The following is a 23,433-nucleotide window of genomic DNA, read 5'->3' as shown; positions in this document are numbered from 1 at the left end:
CCAGAGTATCTTGAGGATTTTACAGTTTAGTGCCGACCACTTATCTTGCTCCGCAGGCTGTCTGCGCCCTGAAAGGACGTGCTCTCAAGATCTAGAGAGAGGAAATCCTGAGACAGCCAAACAGGCTGGGCAGGAAGGCAGCACATACCAACATCACTTGCTCCCCGCGTTTCCCTTTATCAGGGCTTTCAAGTGCAGGGAAGAGGAAGTGGGAGCGCGAGAGAAGAGAGGGCCAGTGTTTGGCTACACTTAGATCGGCGGCATGGAGTAGGGGCCAGCAGTTGCATTGAGGGGAAGCCCAGAATTCCTTTCTCTTGTAATGGGTCTTGGTAATGCTCTCAGGGCTGTTTCAAGATGCGGCTAGTTTAGCTCTGAACCAAGAAAGGGTGTTTGTGCGGGGCTATACACACAAAGGTAGATGGGAAACAAGAACCTGGCTCCCATATGTGTTGATGTATTGAATGGTGGTGGTGGAGCAGTGTGGCATCCAGCCCCTCCTTCTATCCCCGCCATATAGTATGTGGAATCATTATCAATATTTTCAAAGGCTGCCGACTTTCTCAGACTGAATAATAAGTAGGTTCTTCAGAGATGAATAGTGCAGCTATGTGATGTATGAGCCTCCTTTAGCATTCTCTCTGTTCCATACATTGTACATCTGTGACTTCTTTCTTTCCCATTGACTACAGCCTCTGCATGTGCTGGGTACTACATACTTTAATAAGGGCAGCATGGATTTTAATTGACACATTTTTGCTTATAGGCAACAAGATAGAAGCTTTTAAGCAACTAGCCAGTATCATGATAATCTGTCTTAGTCCTCAGAAGGATTTTATTCCATGATAATGTTTTGGAAGCCAAAAGTGAGATTGTGTGTGTGTGGAGGAACATGGGGATAAGGCAGTCAATGACACTGACAGCAGTCAATGGTTGTCACCCTTCAGTGTTGGTAAGACTTTTCTGGAGAATGCATTGACATTTGTGATAGCTGGACCCAAGAAATCTCCCATCAGTATGTCTGGAAGCTTCTAGAAATATGGTTTTTTTTTTGGTTTTGTTTTCAAAAGGCAAGTGGTTTTCAAAATTAGAACAAACCAACAAACATTTAATTGATGAGCATTCTTTTTCTTCCTTAATCTATGAAAGATACCATTTTCCTTTTCCTCAGATAATTACTGAGTGGTATCTATGAGAAGGGCGTCTTTGATTAATGAATTGTTCTGCCAGATCGGCCTTTGGACCTGTCTGTGGTGTATTTTTTTTTCAGTAGTGAATTGGTGCAGGAGGGTCTAGTCCACAGGGAGAAGGTGCATCCCTGCGTAAGGGGTACCAGGTTGGCTAAGAAAGATAGTTGAATAAGCTAGAGGAAGCAACACAGTAAGCTGTGTTCTTTCTCCTATCTGCTTGCTCCTGCTTCCAGTTGCTGTCCTGAGTTCTTGTCCTAACTTCTTAGATGATAGATTAGAGTCTCTACTCTGAAATAAACCCTTTCTTCTCCAAATTGGTCAGTGTTTTTATCACAGCAATGAAAAGCAAATAATACAATAATAGAGAAAAATCTATCCTACTAATGATAAGAAAGGGTACAGAGGGACAAACATTGTCTGATGGATTGATGTATAGTTTTAAAGGGTCACAAAAGGTACTAATTTCTAAGTGGAGGAGATCCTGAGAGGGTTCAAAGAATAGGCCAATATAGACATTTGAAGGTGGCAAACGGGCAATTTTCTGAAACATAAAGGCTAGACCCTGGGGTGGAGAGTGTGGGATGTGGAGATCTGAGCATCCTGAAGGTGAGCTGAGGAGGTGGCTGAAGGAAGGTGGGGTATCACACTGGATGAGTAGCTGGGGCTAGGGCCTATGCAAATACATCTTGAATGAGATGAGAAAGATCTCCAAGAGAAAGAGTAAAGTCAAAGAGGAAAAGACAACCCAAAAGCCAATGTCCCATAACTAACTTGAGACGTAGGAATAACATCCATTTCCTTAGTTATATAGGATGACAGTGAGTACTATGAAACCAATATGTAACCTTGTATGCTTTATGAATTTTAACATTACATGAAATAAGTGAAATCAAACCCTTTAATTGAAAGATTAAAAAGAATATGAAAACAATTAAAACAAATGCCAAGGCACCGTGTCTAAGGGATTTCTAAAATATTATCCCATAGGGTTATTCAGATAGTTGTTCTTATTGACATTTATATCCTTTATGTGGAACCAGGCACTGAAAGAAATATAAAAAAGTTAAGTTCAGGTGCATCATTAAAAAAAAACAAAAAAAAAAACCCAAAAAAAACCACTATGAGGAAGTCTCATGCACGCCTATTCCTTGAAAACAACAAAACAAAACCTGAAACCCCAGGGGTTAAATAGTTTCACTAAAGAAAACAAAAGCGCAGTAAGCTGAAGTCATGGGAAATGGTGTAGAAAGAACAGGAGGCTGCAACCCCGCCGCAGATGGAGCAAAGCATTTCCAGATGTTCAGCCCTGTCTATGGACCAGCGCCACCAATGTGGCTTACTAGGGATCTATCAGGAACGAACACAAGGAGGGTTTCTTGCCCTCTTCTGTCTGCAATGGAACTAAACCTACGTTGCTGAAATTTTATATGTCATTTCCTGCGGGGCAATGTCTGTGCTTCTGTGATCTGCAGCAAGTCTCAGAGAGCTGGAGTCTGTCCTAGACAGGAATGCTTTCTTTCCTAAGGCCCGGCATACGCGTTATGCGCATGGCTGTCTGTACATCTCCACGAGCAAGGGCTCTTTGAATGTCTCCAGCCTACTCTCTTCTAGTCTGCATCACAGAAAGGCCCTGTGCAGGTGCAGGTGAGGATGGGGATGGAGGATGGGTGTGTTTACGTTTTTGGTCCCAGGCATCTTCTGGGAAAACGGCTGCAGAATGATAGATGCCATTTTAGAACCCTCCCCACGCAATTTTTTTATGGGGTAAGGCTCCAGATCACCATGGCTATCCTTCTAGTCACTGTGGAGTCAAGGATGACCCTGAACTTCCCCTTGTCTTGAGTGTTGCTGGGCTAGCAGGCTTGTGACACACAAACATTCCCATGTTTGATCCCCAGAGCATTGTCCATTCTAGGTAAGTACTCTACCAACAGAGCAACAACCCCCAGCCTCAGCAACCTCTACTTTTGAAAGGGCCTACAATTTGGCTCACTGCTATGTTATGAAACAATGGGAAGTTTTATAGCAAATGCCAAGTTGGCTCCTTGATCCACTAAAGTCACAATATAAGAAAACCTTATGTCTGCGGGGTACTAGAACACTCTGCTTGCACAAAGAAGGAAAGATCTCCCCTTTACAGTTTCAACCAGAGGGGACCCTAGGGAAGCCTTTGAAACAGTAACAAGAAGAAAATCCCAGCAAAGCTGGGGACATGGAACAATTGGGAAAGTGCGTGCCAGGCAAGCATGAAGATCCATGCTGGTTGCCTGGTGCTGGGTGGTGGTGGGGACAGGTTAATCCTAGGTTAGCCACTTTTGGCAAGTTGGAGAGACTGTCTCACAGAAAGAAAAAGTTGAGAGCAACTGGAGTGGACAATGATGTGTGAATATATATGAACACACACACACACACACATACACACACACACACACACACACACACGAACCCCCCCCCTTCCCACTATCCCATTTGGATAGTTCTAGCACATAGCTCATGCTTTTTCTAGCATGCATAAGGCAGAGGCAGAAAGAGTCTAAGGTTTAGAGAAACCTGGTCTACATGCTGAGATCATGTCGTAATTAAAATAAAGAGAGGAAGGAAGAAAGGAAGAAAAGAAGGAGATAAACATTGCAGATATGTACCCACAGAAGTATATTCTTTCCTTAAGAAACATTACATGAAATATGTCTAAACAAATTCAGGTTTACCTTGAAGATTATTTTACTTATAAAAACTGTACCAAGTATCACATTCATGCTTTTGGTTTATAATCTTCTTAAATAAACCTATTTAATTATATGTCATGTTTATACTTCTCCCTCTGTGAGCTTATAGTGTTAACTATTATTAATTAGTATCTCAATAACTAATTCTAATGAGAAAACATGAATATGGTGCACTGAAAATAAAAATTATTGAAGGAAGTGACGCTATAGTCAAATTATAACACAGATTTAAACAGAGTGCTATCCTGGGATACAATTGAGTGATTGAAAAAGGCATACAAAAAGAAACAATTTACTTGGTTAAGAGGAAAAGAAAACGCACAAATTTTATAAGTAGGTACTGTAATACCGACTTAGATGAAAGGGATACTGAAGGGGATGAAATGTAAATATATTCTATATGCTGAAATATAATTTTAAAGTAAAAATATGATTTTATCACTTAAAAGGCAATATTATTATGAAAAATTATGGTATTATCAAGCATTCGCTACATACTTAGATGTTGCTGGGTCTTGTGGGCGTGAAATGAATAAATAGGAAAATAGGAACTGGTTCTTTAGTAAGTCTAATTATGACATATTGTGAGACCCAAAGCACATATATTAGAAATAGAGAATGATGGAAAACCTCACAGAGAAATAAGGAATGGACCGCTCAGAGATGGATAAACCATAATTGTCTCATCACAGGAATTTGGAGATGGATGTCTAACCATCTAGTTGCAAGGAATTCATTTGCGTTCCATCCAACAAAGAGGACCAAACGTAACAATTCAGACCTGTTCTGCTGGTGTTTGACAGTGGCCTCCTGGGGACCTGGAGCTGTCAACCAGGGACAAACAATTCATGTTTTAGTTTGTGTGCTTTTCCAAAGGCTGTGATGCAATATTTTTCTTTTCTGCTCTTGCCCACCTGGAATGTGAGCCATCCTTCCAGCACACAAACACTGTACACTCTAGCCCGTTAGTTACTTCATAGCTTATGTCTTGAAAAAAGGAAAGTAGACAGAGGATTCTATAATATCTATTGTTTCAAGCAACCACTGAGGTATTGAAAGATATTCTCTACAGCTAAAAGACAACTTTCTATCTACACAACAATATTATTCAGCATCGAAAGAACATATCAAGCCATGACAAGCTACGGAGAGACTCAAATACATGTTACTCAATGCCCTGTCTCACTGTGTCCTTCGTTTTGCTTTTACTAGAATACCACACTTTGAACTGTGCTTCCCTCTCAATACTGTTGTGAGCTTAAGATTGTTGTGAAAAATGAAAAGAAGAGAAAAAAAAAGTACACCCTTATTCCCCAAGTTTCTTTGCAGTGCCCAGCATTGGGTTTAGTGATATGTTGAACGATAACTTGGAGGCAAAGCAAACAAAACATTCAAGCGGGATCAGAACCCATCCAGGGAGCTGAAAGCCAACCACTGTCACTGGACTGCATGCTGTAGCTGTAAAGGGGCACGGGTTATTGCAGGAAATGTCACAGTGAGACTGTGACACCAGCAAGTCTTTGGAGGGACACGAGGAGGTAATTTCTAGGAGGGAAACAGGAGCAGCAAAAGGTCAAGCCAGCCAAAGAAAATCTAGAAAAAAAATGCAAAGCTGTTACCATGGCAACAGCGGAAGGTACATGGTAGAGGAGGATGGCCGATAAGGTCAGAAAGGAAGGGTAAGGCCCTATTATGGAAAAATGGATTCATCCGCTGAGGAGTCTCGGCATTTAAGCACATTCATGCAGCCACAGGATGACTCGCTTCGGTCCCTTAGGGAGCCTTGTAAGGCTTAGGTCCCTTGTAAGACAAGCAGCCGCATCTCTTGCGGGGAAACTAGGTGATGAAGTCAGCGTTTGCCTGCTGAGCAGCTAGCAAAACGCGGGCACGCTGTCATTTAACACGCTCCACCATTTATGGACACGCCCTCTCAAACACCTGCTTAGGATTCTGACCCCAGAAGAACAGGAAATCACAGAACAGTGGGGAAAGTCGTTGATGAACACCCCCAAGCAGACCACAGACTTCAAGTATAGGAAGACTACGGAAGCCATGAGCTTTCCTGTCACTCCGCATTCATCCATGTTCTTCAATTCATACGAAAGAATGGAGTTGACCTTTACATCAAGGGGAATATTAAGACGTGAGCCTTTGGGAGTCACTGGGATGTGTTTTCTAAGTCGGCTCGTGGCTGGGAAATTTTGCCAGCAAACATATTATCCTGCTGTGATAGCTGAATGAGGAGGACTCCTTAGCAATCATTGTGTTTAAGCATCACTTGTGGAACTCTTTATCTTTTCTACCTGGCTACATTCATCAGGATAAAACACTTTCCTTTGTCATGATCCTCTGATTAATTATCTATACAGTCTGCGCCCAATAGCAACAGGGACACCAGCTTTTTCTTGGGCATCCATTAATTCATTTTGTTTTAAATGATGACACATGATTTTTCTCTCTCAAACCACAGGCCAAGGTTCTGTCTTAATTCTTCAATACAAATGATCATTGACCCATGGGTGAGACGTTAATTTCAAACTCTTGCCAACAGAAAAATAAAATCAAAATTAATGTAGTCAATAGATGTTATTAAGAGAAGAACGTGGAGGTATATATTCTCTCTATAGTCACATCATTATAAAATTAACCAAATCACTGGCCCCATGCAAGAATTTCTACAAGGAACAGTTTAAAGAAATCAAAGAGAAGGTCAGCATGACTTCCAACTCAATGCAAGTTCTTTGTTTCCTAAATAAAATCAAACCAAAGGTAACTGTTGAATTTACTTTTCTTCAGGAAAGATAAAGATGGCAGATTAATTTGGCTATAGATGAAGTATTAGTGATAATTGCCCTCGTTAACTCTTTGTCGACTTGACCCCTGTTAGAGTTATTTGGGAAGAAACAACCACAATTGAGAAGATGGTTTCATTCAACTGATCTGTAGGCAAGACTGCAGGGCATTTTCTTGATTAATGATTAATGTGGATCATTATAAGTGGTGATACCTTTGGTGATCCTGGGAATATAAGAGAAGAAACTGAGCAAGCCAGTATGTAAGACTCCTTCATGGCCTCGGCATCAGTCCCTGCCTCTAGGTTTCTTCCTTGAGTTCCTGACTTGGCTTCCCTTAGTAGACTGTGTCTTGGAATATGTAAGTCAAATAAGCCTGTTCTTTCTTCCCAAGTTGTTTTGGTCATGGTGTTTCATCACAGCAACAGAAAGCAAAGTAAGACACCAATTAAAACATGGAAGCACAAAACTCTTCCATCTGCCCATGCTGGTAGCTCATGGTCACCTCTTCATGTCACTAGTAGCCGGTCCTTCCCAGAGGAGGAGCAGGGTGTCCACAAGACTTTTTCAGAAAAGAAATAATAAGCTTGCCAAATACCATGAAAAGTCCTGACCATCAATATACTGGCAATTAACCAGGTTTCTATATGAGTCTCTTGTATGCAAAATAAGCAGATTGTTCCCACACTATCTCTAATCCACTTGCTCTGTGCAGTTTGCCATATGGCGTGTTAAAGATGAAATGGGGAACATATCAGGGAGACTCTGCATCATGTGGCAATACCCATAAAGCCAATTTAGATGGAGGATTTATATTGGTTCATGCTCTTAGAGACTTCATTCCAAGGCCAGTTGGATCTATTGCTCTGGACCGGAGGTGAGATAGAGCCCATGATGGAGGAAGCTTGTGACAGAGACTGCTTAAGTCATGGAATCCAGGAAAAAGAAGAGATGAGAAATGGCCAGGGCAAGATGTACCCGCCAATGGCCTGCCTATAGTGACCAACTTCCTCAAACCAGGACTTGAAATTCCACAGCTCTACCACCTTCCAAGAGTCTGCTAGAATTCTGAATGTGTTTTGAATGGATTTAGCCATTGATGAGGTCAGAACTCTGATGATCTGACCAGCTCTAGAAAGTGCTCACAGATACATGTGGAACTGTGCTCTGCTAAGACAGGACTCTCTCCGTCCCCCTACATTTACAGTCATGGTGGAAGGAGCATGATAGATACATTTATAAACACTACATATTGAAAGAAGAAGATAGCCAAGTAGAGCAGACAGCTGTAGGGATCTGGGGAGACCACGCCCATTCAGAATGTATTAGATGAAACAGATGGAACTAAATAAAAAATACCTATCAGGATTGATTGAAATAAAATTGGGAAAAAGATAGATATAATAAATCTGTTTTCCTTCATTAGAGGTACACCGAAAATAAAAAACTAAGAAATGTTTAGAAACTATCCATCTTTCATAATCTCCTGAAGTCAAGATTTTGGCATTTAAGAGAATACTTACATATATTTTTAAAGGAATTCCTGATACCTGGAAGCTAATGTGTTTTTTCTCAATAACCTACTCAAACACAGCCAACTTTTCATGGGCGAGTTTACATTAGGTTTCAGAGAAAATGAGAGGTTATGTGTGGGCATACTCTAAATTCTTTCCTCATAAAAAGCAGGCAAGTAGAGACCATAAAACTTAAAAAAAATGCGGCAAGTGAGTATTTATACGATATTTGTATAAAAATAGTTTAAGTCATTTTCCTGAGAGTGAAAGTGGGTAGAGAATTTGGAATGTTGGCCAGAGTGCAGCCCAGCCCAGAGAGAAACAATTTTTAGATTGTATGGAAACCCAGCAAGCAGCTGGGGGCTTCGAAGTTGCGGGAAGAGCATCACATAGAAGATTCTACCGTTGCCTTTGGCAGCATGACAGAAAGGGAAGCAACTGCAGATTTTAAATGTATTTTCCATAGATTCATTTATTTACCAAACATCAAATACTCAGAGTAATGCCAGGTCCTGGGCCACAGAGCCCAATGACCCAAAATTCTGTCTTTCGGCCAGCTTGTTGTCTAGCGCAGGGGACAGAACTAGGCTAATGACATTGGTATTAAAATGGAGGCACAAAAGAGTTAAGTTTTGCAAAGAATTCTGAAATTGGGCAGCCCTATGATTTTTTTTGCCCAATCAGAGCTCTTTGGATCTAAAAATATTAGAAGGTGTCTTGAAGATTCTCACGCGGATAACACGATGAGTCAATGAGTCTCTTAATCAGACTGGGAAACTGGGAAAGACTCTTAGTTTAGGTTTTTGTTTTGTTTTTTCTTTTCTTTCTTTTTTTTTTTTTTTGTCTCTTACAAATGTTTTCATCTGCATTTCCCTTGTTACTGATCAAAGGCTGCCAAGGAAATTTATACCAAATGGCACTCAGTGTGGGTTTTGTTCTCTACAGTGTTTACAAGGCACAGGGGCTGAAATGATGGAAACCCCGGTTTCCCCTCTCACACGTTGCTCACAAAGCTGTGTTTGTTTGCTAGCTTTCTGCCGTGCTCCCCACAACACAAAGTTTGCCGAGACTGTGACTCCACTCTGTGCCTTTGAAAGACAGCTTTCACAAGAGACACCAGACTGAATTATTCATTATCTTAATTTTTTAGCATTTTTTTTTACAGGCAACCAAATAACCTCAAGGCAGGAGAACAAACATTCTAAGAAAAACAACCAAGGTCTGTAGCCAAAGTCAGATTTGAAGTCATTTTTTTTTTTTCCTCAATGGATGCTTGACTTGTTTATGGGGGATAGATCTCCAACTACCACCATTAATTAATTACTTGGCCGAGATACTTGGCAGTTGTGGAGAAAGATAGGAATAAAAGAGGAAGGAGAGAAAAATAAAAATTTCAGAAGCATGAAATTTCTCACAATCAACAGTACTAAATTTGAAACACTTTTGTGATTAGGTTGTTGGATTAAACCTGTTTCCAGAATACCTACAAGGAGGAGAATGTTTCTGGGTTCACAAAGACAGCATGGTGGACTAAGAAGGCTCCTGAGCTGGAGAAGAGGACAACTAAGATAAAACTTCAGCAGAAAGCACGTAGACTGTGCAGACCTAAACAGAGAACTCTCAACAGATGAATTTAAAATGGCTGAAGGACACTTAAGGAAATGCTCAACATCCTTAACTATCAGAGAAATGCAAATCAAAACAACTCTGAGATTCCGTCTTACACCTGTAAGAATGGCCGAGATCAAAAACACGGATGACAACTTATGCTGGAGAGGTTGTGGGGCAAAGGGAACACTCTTGCATTGCTGGTGGGAGTGCAAACTGGTCCAGCCCCTTTGGATGTCAGTGTGGTGATTTCTAAAAATCTTCCTCAAGGCCCAACAATACAACTTTTGGGTATATAGCCAAAGGATGCTCAATCGTGCCACAAGTACATGTGCTCGACTATATTCATAGCAGTATTGTTTGCCCTAGCTAGAACCTGGAAACAACCTAAGTGCTCCTCGACTGAAGAACGGATTAGGAAAATGTGGTACATTTACAAAATGGAGTACTACACAGCAGAAAAAATAACAACAGCTTGAATTTTGCAGGAAAATGGATGGAGCTAAAAAACATTATTTTGAGTGAGGTAACCCAGACACAGAAAGACAAATATCATATATACTCATTCATAAGTGGCTTTTAGACATAAAGCAAAGAAAAACCAGTCTATAATTCACAATCTCAGAGAACCTAGACAACAATGAGGACCCTAAGGGAGATATACATGGATTTAAACTACATGGGATATAGAAAAAGACAAGGTCTCCTGAGTAAATTGGGAACATGGAAACCATGGGAGAGGATAAAAGGGGAGGGAAGAGGAGGGGAGGGAGGCAGAGAAAAATATATAGTTCAATAAAAACAATAAAATATACAAAAGAAAGATTCATACCCCAGATCCAGGCAGAAGCAGAGTGTTAAAAGATTGGAAGGTATTCTCAGGTGGTGACCTACCATCAAACCAGTCAACCAATCAAAGGCAAAGAGAGAAGACACACACACACATGCACACACACATGTATATACATATATATAAATACACATAATTAATAAATGCTAATATAGTAATATGTTTAATAGAATACACATTTAATACATGTTCAATATATATTTATACAGAGAAGACATATATACATATGTACATATACATAAATGTGTGTGTGTGATTTTATAATATAAAATCAGTGAAGTTCCTAGTGGGAAACAAATGACACACTAGGTTGGATATCATTGAGTTTAATTACGGGGCATTTTAAAAGCCAGACAGAGGGGCTTGAGATAATGGTCAGTGGTTAAGAGCTTTGGCTGTTCTCGCAGAGGACTCAGCTTAGGTTTTGCAGGGTGGTTCACAATTGTCTGTAACTCCCGCCCCAGAGGATCCAAACTTCTGGCCTCTGAAGACACCTGCACTCATGTGCACATACCCCAAACACTGACACACGTGAACATATAATTTGGCAGGAAGTGGGGGGGGGAGGCAGGGAAACCAGTGTAGAAGAGTTCCGGTGAAAGTGGAGCCTCCAGCGAGGGGGCTGGCGGGAGTGTGGGCTGAGGAGGAGTTGATGCTAACAGGACCACATGCAAAATGAGGGCCGGCAGGAACAGCTGGATAATCTGTGAGACTAGCCAGACTGCCGCGTAGACAGGATCCAATTACACCACTGGACTGGGAATACAGGGTGATTGTGGAGGCGTGAGCAAATGCGGCATTATATACTTCTCAAGGACAATTTTTTTTATAGATATTGAAAAATATTTGTTCACAAGAGAGAATTTTAGACTTGAGGAGAAAATAATTTCTAGAGAGAGGCTAAAATGCGACCAACTGGGCCTGTGCTGCAATTTTAACATGTGTCTAAATCAGCTCAGAAGACTGAAGAAAACGCCCTCTCTTCCGCGAGGCCGGCTGCATTGAGAGTTGTTACGTGGGGTCCCGAGGAAACACACACCGACAGCAGCAGCAGTACAGCAAGCCATTATGAGGCCCATCGCACAGTGTTTATGTGCACAACTGTCATCAGAGCGAGCTAGGCTGCTAGGACTCACTGAGTGCAGGCGTTCCTGCGTACGCCAGTATCATGGGGGCTTCTTGATTTCCACTGTTCATTGAAAAGCATAAGGAAGCTTCTGCTTACATTACATAGCTTGCTGAAGGCTGGACGGATAGGCAGCAGACGAACTAGAGAAGATCCCGGTGACTCCAGGCTCAGTATGTTTTTCTTTTGTTTCTTAATTTATTTTTGAAAGATAAACCTTAACTATCTATTCCAGGTTGAACTTGAACTTGCGATCTCAAGTGGTACTGTGGTAGCCACACACCTCATGCCTGGCCTATTGGGCCCATTCTCTAGGCGTATACATTGGGTGACTAATAAAGATGATGAGAATATTGTCGATTTAGGACAATAATGTGTGCTGATACTTAATGCGGTATGAATCTAAGTCTCTTAAGAGGGAATTGATTGGTCCTAAGAATGCATATCGCGGCCCTAAGATTACACATCCTGACATGGGTTGCTAAAAACAGTTTGCGTATTATTCGGGTCCGAGGAAGTGTTTGAAAAAGGTGCTGAGGAAATGCTCCGTTGAGAAGAGGAGGGGGAATCCCAACCCGTGGAACTTAATCTCCAGTCAGAAGCTCAGTTCCTGCAAGCAGGGTCTGAGACTTTAACCATAATTAATTCTTCAGAATAGCCTGACACGATGCCTAGAAGATACAGCTGTTCAAGAAATACTTCTGGAATAGGTGCCCAGGATGCGGTCTCGCTGTGTTCTTCTTCAGGATTGGTGCTCGGGGGAAGGAGTGCAGCTGCAGAGAGGTCAGGAAAGCGCTGCAGCCCTGGTGGGAACAGAGGATGACCACCAGGAGAGCACACCAGACGGGACAACACAGCAGTGATGGGCGAAGGCGCTGCAGAGGCCTTTGTTTAGAGCCCCGTAAAGCCCAGAGGAGCTGCTTCCAGTTGGCTTGGATGAGAGGTCACACAGGTTAAAAATAGACTTTCTCAGTAAGGAACAATAGACTGTGTTCATTTAACAAAAACAAACAAACAAAAAAAAAAAGGATGGGGAGGGGGGCAAGAAAAAGAAAAAGGAAAAAAGAAAAGAAAATAGACAGCCCTGAGGTTAGATAGGGATCTTTAATCCCGTTAAAGAGCCCAATTACCCAGGAAGATTGAGTAAGCTCTCTCTCTCTCTCCAATGGGACTTAAATGTAGGTCTTACAACAGGGAATAAAGAGTCTCAGTCATGTACTGGACACTTGGGATGTTTTAGATAAGTTTAGGAAGAGAAGAGTTAGATGGCTACACTCTGTCTCAATGTTTGAAGTAAACAGTATTCTCTTTAGGCCATATGATCGCTTTCCATTATTCACAGAGAGTTCAAGTACAAGGAGTTATCTTGACAGGTGAGCTCACTAACTTTTAAAGACAGTCTCTTTCTTGCACTTGTATTTTCAGAAAGTTGTATTTCCTCAAAAGCATAACACGTTGTCCAGGAATCTATAAAGTTTATTGAGGAATATATTATGGTAATACTAATATCTTCACCCAGCTAAGAAGACGGGTTCTGCTTGAATGAATTCAGCACGAGTCACCAAGTATGGGACATCCATGTGCTTGTGGCCGGGTAAGGCAATGTATGTATTTCGGCTGGTTTAATTCTTCAGATAGGTCTTAGAAAAACCAAGTTTACCAACTTCTTTCATCTGTTTTTAATTTACATTGTATGCATGCATGTATATATGTATGTATGCATGTATGTATGTATGTATTGTTGTATTATGTATGTATTGTTGTATGTGTGTGTGAAGGTCAGAAAACAACTTCTGTCCTTCCACCATGTAGATCCCGGGGATTGAACTCAGGTGGTCAGGCTTGGTAGTAGTGCCTTTACTGGCTGAGACAACTTGCTGACATTTTTCCTTCTTTTATTGGAACAGGATCTCTCTCTGCAATCCTCAGGCTGGTCTGCTATTTACTATGTAGTTTAGGCTTTCCTAGAACTCAGCTGTCTCCCTGCATCAGCCTTTCAGGGCTAATTACAGGATTGGACCACCACACCTGTCCAGTACATTTATTTGAGTTAGGGTTTTGCTAAGCAGCCCCAGGACAGCCCCGAACTTGTGAACTTCTAGCTTATGTCTTCTAGTTCTGGTGTGCACCACCGCGTAGTTTACCAACTTTGAAAATTTTGCCTCCTCAATACTAAATGCAAAGAATAGAAAGTGTGGCTACTAATTTCATTTTTCTTACTGTTGCAGAGGAGGAGAATGTCAAAGATAACAGGAAGGAGTTGACATATTCTGTTTATGCTGTGCTTAATTCTGAGTTATACTAGTATTTTTGAAATATCAAAGAAATTATACAACGAAGCACTCCTCCATGTCCAAGTGGAGCTATTTAAGGGAAAAAGGAAGGAGCTGGCTCTTTGCTACTCTGTCCCCTCAGACAGGGACATTCCTCCCCTTGTCTCTCTCCCCAGCAGCCAACAGTTTACACTTGAATAGTTTTCCTGAGAGAATGAAAGAATTTGCCCACATCCTGGAATAAGATGACAATGTTGCTCTTTTATACACTTTGTTTACATCACAGCTAATCTAGGGAATTACAGAGAATGTTACAACCCCAAACAAAATGGTGATCTGATTTGCTTTGCTTTTGAGATGTATAGGTACACACTTAACCATTTAGTCCTTGTTTAACTAGAAAGCCAACTAAAATCCGTGGGAAGGCATGGTGTGACTTATCAACTTTAAATTCACCAGATATGAGAAGATTTAGTTGATCTGCATGACTAGAGTCCATTCATAACACAGAGTTTTATTTTCCCATCATAGAAACTCGGATCCACTTTTACCATTTCCTCCTATTCTTAAGAGTTCTCGATTTTATTAGACACCAACTCAACATGCCAGAGATCAGCTCACAGAGTTAAAGAGCGAAGGTCTTCGCGTGAAAATTGTCTAGCTACAGAAAAGATCCCCGTAAGAGCAGATGAACATCACCATTCACACGTGAAGAAGACGACAAGATAGCTCAGGCGAGTGAGGGAGTTCACTACCAAACTTCAAGGCCCAAGTAGCATTCCGGAGCCCATGTGGTAGGAAGAGAAAACGGACTCCCATAAACTGTCCTCCAACTTCCATATCCATGCCATGGTATGGCACTTCCTTCTTCCAAATACATACATAAATAAATACGAGTAAATAAAAACCCATATTCCACAAGCCCTACACTCATTAGCATGCTTGACGTCATGACACTTTCTTTTGGTCTGAGGCTCCTTGCCTTCACTGCTGCTCGTAAACGTCACACGTCTATGATGTACATAACGTCACACGTCTGTAACGTAAGTGACATGCCTCAAGTTGGCTTGCACATTCAAACTCGTTTTGCTTTTTTTTTTAGTTTTTGTTTTCTTTAGGTGGAACACAGAGGACAACATGGAGAAAGACCAACAGATTTTAAAACACCCAGTTCCAGCCTAGCTTTTCCTACTTTGTGCCTCTCGTCAGTCCTTTCCCATTTCCCCACAATACTGGGGAGTTGCTACAACCATCACAGAGTGTGAAAAGCGAAGCCGTGTTTTCCCCAGCAGCTACATCGCCTTCTTGCTGCTTTCAAACATACACTGTCCATTTTAACCAGCAAGCACATCTATTTCTGACTACTGAACCGACTACTTGAGATTAAAAACAATAAAGCTTGATAAATACCAACAATCAGTTTCCAAAGACCACTCCTCAACACATTGGTCAACACATCAAAACTCTCCCCCCCCAAGAGGAAAAAAAGATTGTAATTGCCATTAATTTTAAAGGCTACAAGATGTCTTTTAACACAATACCAACACGATGCCAAAAGCCATATTTTTCTTACATCATGAGAATAACTGGTTTATTTTCTAATTCAACAATCACATTTCCCACAGAAATCGATTAGATTGGTGTATTTTAGATACTTAGAGAGATTTCTATTTTAATGTGGAATTTCATTCTAAAATATGTAGGCACGAAAAACACAACCCAAATGTAAACTCACCAGCCATTTCCTTTTCTCTAACACATGGAACAGCCTGGAAAAAAGAAAAGAGATGCACAAAATTACAACACAATTAGAAAAAAAATTAACTAATATAATTAGGATTAATGTATCATAAATGTAATAAAACCTAGATTCAGATAGTAGAAAAATAAGCATCGTGGAGCAATCTGTGACGCCATTACACCTGGCTGTGAGAGCCATATCAATTCCATAATGATTTTCTGGTCTGACATTAGAATCCGTCTATATTATCTTTGAATGACATAGGTACTATATTAGGCTAATACACTCTTTGACTTTGGGTGAATATTTTTGTTCTAGTTTTGGGAGGCCCACAAAGTAAATTATTTAGCCAGTGACTGGGCATTTCAAGCCTTTGACTTTTCTCTACTGTCAGTAAGCATTTGAGTGAGCTACCCAGCCTCTTTGTACCAGGTGGAAAAATCTCACGTATTTCATAGGACTGCTGGGAAAACTAAATATAGTGCCCTCCACAAAGTATCCCAGGTTCCCAGAAAGAGAAACAATCTCGCTTACTTACTTAGTATTACTCTGGGCAGGGATTCTATGGATTAATTTATCTATATGAAAGGTTTAAAAAGGTCCGTTCCATTTCATTTTTATCTTTATTATTTTAAGCATAAGACTTGAAATAAGTAATAAGAAATGTTTCAAAAACTTACAAAGCACCACTGTTAATGCTATTCTTTGTGAATGCCAAGAATGAATTAAGGAGCTTGAATTTCTAGTTCTCAATTACTCATGTCTAAAAGAACACAGAGGCATTAACTTTGTGTGTGTGTGTGTGCACACACATGTGCATGTGTGTGTGTGTGGTGTGTATGTGTGTGTGGTACATGTACATGTAGATGAGTGTATTGGTATAATCTGACATTTCTTTCCTGCTCATCAGTTTCCATATAACTACTCTGAGGCTCATTTATTAGTTACAAATGCTCTGCTGATAGCTCAGTCTTGTTGCTAGCTAACTCTCACATTTTAAGTTAACCCATATTTCTTATTTACTCTCTGCTGTAGAGAGCTGCGTGGAGCCGCACCTTAAAGATGGCGCTGGCTTCTGCCCTCCACGATCCCAAAAGTGAGCGTTCTCTGATAAACAACTCCTTATTTGGCTGAGGCCGGACCCTTGCGATCATCACCTGATCGCAAGCTGCTTGTGTGAGTGTGGACCAATGAACAGCGCCCACGTGGCTATCCAGGGTTGGTAGCCCAGGCCTACTTAAGGGCTGGGGGAGGTTTGGGGGTGGGGGTGGGGGGATTTCTTCGATTGTCAAAAGTCCTAAATAAAACTGCCTGTAAGAAGAGCTCCCGTGTCGCATCATCCTTGCTGGTTGAGACGGTCGTGACACTCTGCCATGTGGCGATACTTTTATTAGCACAGTACATTCATCTCCTGCTCCTCTGTGTCTGGCTAGAGACACTCTACTCTGTCCTTCTTTTTCCCATTATCCTTAGTTTGATCATCCTGCCTGTACTTCCTGCCTGGCTACTGGCCAATCAGTATTTTACTGAACCAGAATACAAGAGAATTCCACAGCATTTGGATATACCTGTATGTATACAAATTAGAGAGCCTTTGCAAGCCTATGTGATCCATGCATTGAGATTTCTAGCGACAACCACTGACTGCAGACTCCCTACCGCTTTTTCTGTCATCAGGAAACAGCAACAGATCTAAGACAAGAAAGATTCTTATGTGTGTTATTTGTAGTGAGTGTATGGAGATAGAGAGACAGAGAAAGACACACACAGGAAGAGACTTCTTTGATGAAAGTTGAAGGACAGACTAATCTATGAGAGTAGGGATATATACTTAGAAGGAAGTTTAATGCCTTTTCCACTTGGCAAAGTAATAGTAGTAGATTTTCTAAGACCTCCTTAGTGAAGGAGTTTTGGACAGGTTCACAGTACTAAGTATGAACACCCTCTTGTGAAGTGGACCTTAAGCACATCAGAAAATGGTTGGTCACTTCCATAACGTTCATGCCACTATTGCACCCATGGGGCTATCTTGCCAGGTTGATCATTATCAAAGCTTTTAGGATTCCACAGCTGTAAAAGACTGTTGATGACTTTCTCCCCCCCCCCCCCCCCCGTAGACTGTGTAAAACCCTCTGGTACCGTGAAAACCAGCCAGCAGGGAGCAAGCTTCCCCATCAGTACCAGCTTGATTTCTCCCAGGTTCTGTGATAAAAATGTCTGGTGTCTTCAGTGGAAAGGTTTTAACATCAAGCTCTGTTGAGTGACCAAGAGTACTGGCAATAGAAGCTTTTCAATTGCTGACAAGATGGTGAATACAGGTGACAGAGGGAATTAAAGGATATTCATGGAGAAAGGTCCCAGCACAAATCAACTCACACTTACTGTTTAGTACATGTAGGGTAATTAAAAAAAAAAACAAAAAACTTTTACCTGCATAAACTCACTCAATCCTTAGAACTACCTGATGAAGTCCTGCAAATTACAGTAGCTTGTGTGTGGTCCTATGGTCAAATATGGAATGTCAGCCTCCATGCCTACTCATCAGACCATTCTGGTTGATGGAAGAAACAACTCTGTGAGGCTCTCTGACAAGATACTGACTGAGATTGCAAAACATATATTGCATATATTTATTTTGGACAGCTAGAAAATTAGGCAACCATCCTCTTCTTATAGCTTAGGCGTTTAAGACCAACTAAAACTCTTGTCCCAAACTACAAGCTGACTAACAATAGAGAAACATTTCCCATATTTTATTATAAAAATGTATCCTTAGTATGTAGACTATCTAATAAAGTTATAATCATTGATTTGAGTTATAAGGCAAAAATATTTTATCCTTAATATGCCCCATAGATGCCCATATTTCATGTGGTTAATGCTGATTACTTTGGAATTTCACCATGTTTCACATACTGCTTTCATTTACCAAATCTCCTTTCCATTAAGTAACCGCAACAGTCATATTGCAAAGAAGAAAGAAGAGAGACCAAGTTTAATGTGCCTAGATGGTGCCAATCTCTCTTTTCAAGCAAGAACACATCACAGTAACACTGGACACCACTCCACTGACTTGCTTTTGGGGGCAAACCATCTCTCCAGCAAATGATCTGTGCATAAGTTGATTACATTTGCAAATTTAGGCAGGGATGTAAGGCATTGAAGTAATCAGAAAATGCAGACACTTAGCTTTCAGTTAATTAAAACTGTTTGTTCACTCTTAATTACATGTCTGGCGACATGGTGGGTACAAAAATCTAACATTTTTTTTTTTTTTTAGTGTGGAATGCACAACATAGTTGAAAAGACACATGAAAAGAAAAAAAAATAATTCCATATAGCGAATATTGAGTGACAATGGTCAGGTCTATCCCTGGTATGGTGTTAAAAAAATGATTAGGTAGTAGATGATTAAGAGTAACCAGGTGCAGGGCTGGAGAGGTGACTTAGTGGCTAAGAGCACTTGCTGCTTTTTTACAGAGGTCCCAAGTTTGGTTTCTAACACCCACCTTCTAACACCATTTTTTTTTTTTTTTTGCATCCTGGAGTACCCATATATGTTGAATCTACACATTAATACAGATATAAATAAATCTTAGAAAGGCCTATCCAGATTGAAATGTAATGCTTTCAGACACTGGACACTTGGGAAGCAGGCATTGCTCAGGAGGTTGTCTTTTTACCCTTGACTTCCGAGGTGGGTAGGATGAGGACAGTTGGGTCTTTGTGTTGAGGTCCCAACGTGTCCAACCATTTATTCTTTGGATTACCAGAGACTTCTCATGAAAGATGGATGTATAGACCCACGTGTAAAGTAGGTGTGTACACATTTCTGGAATGAACATACCAAATACGATTGTTGCTTATGATATGAGAAAGTTCCCATAGAAAGGATATTTTTGAGCTTGCTCGGGTCCCTGGCTAATAGCTGCCATATGTTTCATTAGAAATGCCTCTTCCGGAAGTTATTCAACATTTCTGGCAATAAAGCAATTAAATGGGGGTTTTCTGCTGGCCATATGGGTTCGCTGTAACTTCATATTTTCTTCTCTCGCAATGGAACAAAGGAAAGTCTACTAATAACTTCCAAATGAGAGGAAAAATCATTCATAGTTTGTTATTCTCCTCTATGATATTCAATTGATAGAAAAATCACCATTTCAATGACTCTGAACCACCACAGCCTAGATATCCTAGCATTCAAAAGGCTCTTTCAGGAAAGGGTTCTGGACTATGGTGGCCAATTAAGGTGGTTTTAGTCTTGAAATTAAAAAAAAAAATCATCGAAAAAAAAGCACTTTAGTAAAGGAAGAGGAAATAATTTGACTCAATGAGCACTTTTGAAGCTGTGTGTGGGAGCTTAGCTGGCTGCTCAGGCCTTCACATGGGAAACACACTTAGGGAAGAGCTGACTTTGACATCACTTGTAGACATATTAACTATGTATGTCATGCCTTTTGGTTTCCTGTGAGGACAGTTCTCCGCACCGATAGGATGACCTCCACCCAACACCTTTGGGAACTTACAGCCACCGCTATGTTACTATGGAGAGCAGCATCAGGGAAAAATGTCAGCTCCGAATACCCTTCAGCACAACGTCAATAGAAGAATTCTCGTTGTTCTAGCTCCTTCTGGATGATGGGAGTGATGCTGTTTTTCCTCCACAGTGAATTTATTTTTATCAATATGCTTTTTCCTTTAGTGACATAAGACATTTTTGTTTGTTTGTAATTTGGAATCAGTCCCATACGATGTTACTGTCAAGAAGCCTTTTTTTAAGGTCAAGCTCTTCAAAGAATAGGGAAATAATTTAGAAGACACACTTCTGGGCTTTAGAAAAAGACAGCTCCTTTGTTTTCTTCACACAGAGAGTCCTGCCTGGAAGGTTTTGTTCTCTCTCTCTCTCTCTCTCTCTCTCTCTCTCTCTCTCTCTCTCTCTCTCTTTTTCTCTCTCTCTGCTTATTTGGAATTCTTTCAAATATTATAGATATTTATGTAAGTGTCTGGCATATTTTGATTTTTTTCTGCTGGAATTTCCTCCATTTCCTTTTTAAAAATAATTAAATTCATGATGGATTAGTGGCAGTATAATTTATTCTCTTCCCTTTAAAACACTCACATTTGTTTTCAAAAGTAATTTCTGGAGAAAATCTCACAATGAGCAATTATGACCCCAGAAATGATGTTACAGTACTCTTTGGTGCTGAAGAGCCTAGGTCTCAGACGAGGGTTCAAGAACCCATTGGAAGAGGTTGGGACTCACATTTGACAACAGGGAGAGTTAGTGAGTTTATGTGCAATACAGCCATCCACTCAATGGTTTTGGCTTGCTTTCATTGGAAGGAACTTTCACTGGAAGGTGGAGTCTGATGGGCAATATGATATCATCTATGTTGGGTTAGAAGTGTTTTTCTAGCTTTTGAGGTCATGTTTCGGGAACCTCTTCATGGTGCAGGATTTAGAGGTCATCAAATTTCAGTTCCCCAAGGACCATCTTCATAATTTCTCCTATATATAGCTAAAAATTGTTTGTTTGATACTTAAAAACCTTTAAAGAAATGTCTCCTTTTACCTTACTTTCTAACCTGGACTAGATGGTATTATATTGCCCACCAGACTCCACTTTCCAGTGACATTCCTCATTCAGATGAAAGCCAGCTGAAACTGTTCACCGGATGGCTTTATTTGTTACAAATTTCTTCAAATTAAAATGAATTTCATACACAATTAAAAGCTATCAATATACAGCAAGCAAAAACTTACAAGTCTTATGTACAATGGTAGCCAGGCAAATGGGATAAAAGTGTATATACTTTTAAATATATATATATATATATATTTCATGTATAACAAATACATGAAAGTATTTGTTAATAATTTAACACAATTTCAAATAATTGCTAGTTTAAAAGTAAAACAGCTGGCATTGTGAATTTGTTTTCTTTTTTTTCGCCCTCATTTAGTCTCTGAGAGGCTAAGAGACAAAATACTATTTAATTCAGACCTATCTGGGACATGATAAGTATTACCAATTATAATAAAATAAAAGTTTAAATTCACTTCAACAGCCCAGTGTCTGCATAGTTATTTATCCATCTCTGCCCAAATGTAGCAATTGTCAAGCTGTTTCATTACCTGCATCTTACAGACTTTAGGTCCAAGCGCTATCCCGTCTTATCAGAGCAGCAGGAGAGGAGAGTACAGATGAAAACCGCGCGAATAACACCCATAAATTTCCTTGTGACAAACTCTGCCCTTGTTCACCGACTTGGAATTTATTTTTATCACACCTTGCTCTGTGTAATTGAGCTCTTGGCTGGGACCCAGAAATATTTTTGTTGCAGTGAGATAGTCTTTGTAGTGCTAAGCACTGGCAAATTCAATTTAAAACATGTATCTTAGGGGCTCTGTATCCTCCAATGCCCGCAATGCTAGGATTGGTTATGAGGCAGATATTCCGTCCAGAAGGCAAGGGTTCTTTAATGTTTTTCAGCTCTACTGAAGCTTCTTATTGTAGGCTTAAGGGGATAGCAGCTACTGAAAAGTGGAGACGAAGGAGGAAATTTGAAGTTCAAGAACATTCGTTGAAACCAAAATATAGTATCAGAACTTTTGGAAATGAGAATGATAATAAATAATACCTGAATAGTAGACATTTGAAAGTTGTGTATCATGTTAGCATTGATAGTCTTTGTGCTTCCCGGCCACCCGGAGGTGAACTCTATCCTTTATGCTGATGTAGTTCGTGGCTTGTCAACAGGCCTTCAGGCAAAGGAGGAAACTGAACATAGATAGAAATCTCTGAAACTATAACCAAGATAAACCTTTTTTTCCTTAACAACAAAATTGAGATCCTCTAAGTTGTTCTGCCCTTTGGGGGATGGGTACGGAGGTGCAGGTATGTCCATGTTATCATCTTGGAGGCAGAAGCCTGGGTCAACCTGTAAAATATCAACGATCTCTGCCATCCAAAGAAACTGGGTTCATGTAGAGGCAAACTTTATGTTAGCAACTTTTGGTTTTCTCTTATGATCAACGTAATAACTATTCTAGGACAAATGTCCTTTGTCAGTAAAGTCATGGACCCCAACTCAATTTCTGACTTCAGAATGGACCTGACTCTCTCAGTTCTGTGTCGGGCTCTGTGGCTTCCTACTTCCTTTTCACCTTGTTCTTCCTCCAGCAAAGCTGATCCAGATGGTGGGCAGAATAGTTCTCCCTAGAAAGACGAGGTTTATTTTGATAGACACAGGTTTCCAAATCAGAATTTTCACACTTGATGACATAAGATACCAATAATTGCATTTCAATAAACCAGTGTGTTTTGAATGTCAGCCTGTGATAGTCTTGTCTGTTGTACAAGATGCAGAGAACAAATTTATCACTTTAATATGAAATCTAAGATGAAAGACAGCTATGAGAGAACAGCTCTTCCCACTTTATCCAGATCTAACAAACACCGCGATTCACCCCTGTGTCTCATTCAAGAATAATATAGAGGGCATTACAGAGCAAAGTGCACTGACATAAGTGGTTACAGGTGCCTAACTCCCGATTCCAGATAGGGATGGAGCCCTGCTGGGGTTTTGCTAGGGCTTTCACAATGCGGCAGTCAG

General features: G+C 40.5%; 1 protein-coding gene across 1 annotated transcript in view; it reads right to left on the bottom strand.

Moving 5' to 3' along the window:
* Window positions 1-23,433, bottom strand: part of Dlc1 (DLC1 Rho GTPase activating protein) — a 345,287-nt gene that overhangs the window by 155,371 nt on the left and 166,483 nt on the right. Inside the window, exon 5 of the mRNA XM_050147371.1 lies at window positions 15,812-15,845. Coding sequence (XP_050003328.1) covers window positions 15,812-15,845 — 34 coding nt within the window. The remainder of the gene's footprint in view (window positions 1-15,811; window positions 15,846-23,433) is intronic.

The sequence above is a fragment of the Alexandromys fortis genome, unplaced genomic scaffold, assembly GCF_014885135.2.
Source record: "Alexandromys fortis isolate MF-2015 unplaced genomic scaffold, M_Fortis_MF-2015_v1.1 scaffold_32, whole genome shotgun sequence".
Taxonomy (NCBI): Eukaryota; Metazoa; Chordata; class Mammalia; order Rodentia; family Cricetidae; genus Alexandromys; species Alexandromys fortis.
The sequence above is the reverse complement of the archived record's forward strand: the minus strand, read 5'-3'. Positions and strand labels throughout refer to the sequence as shown.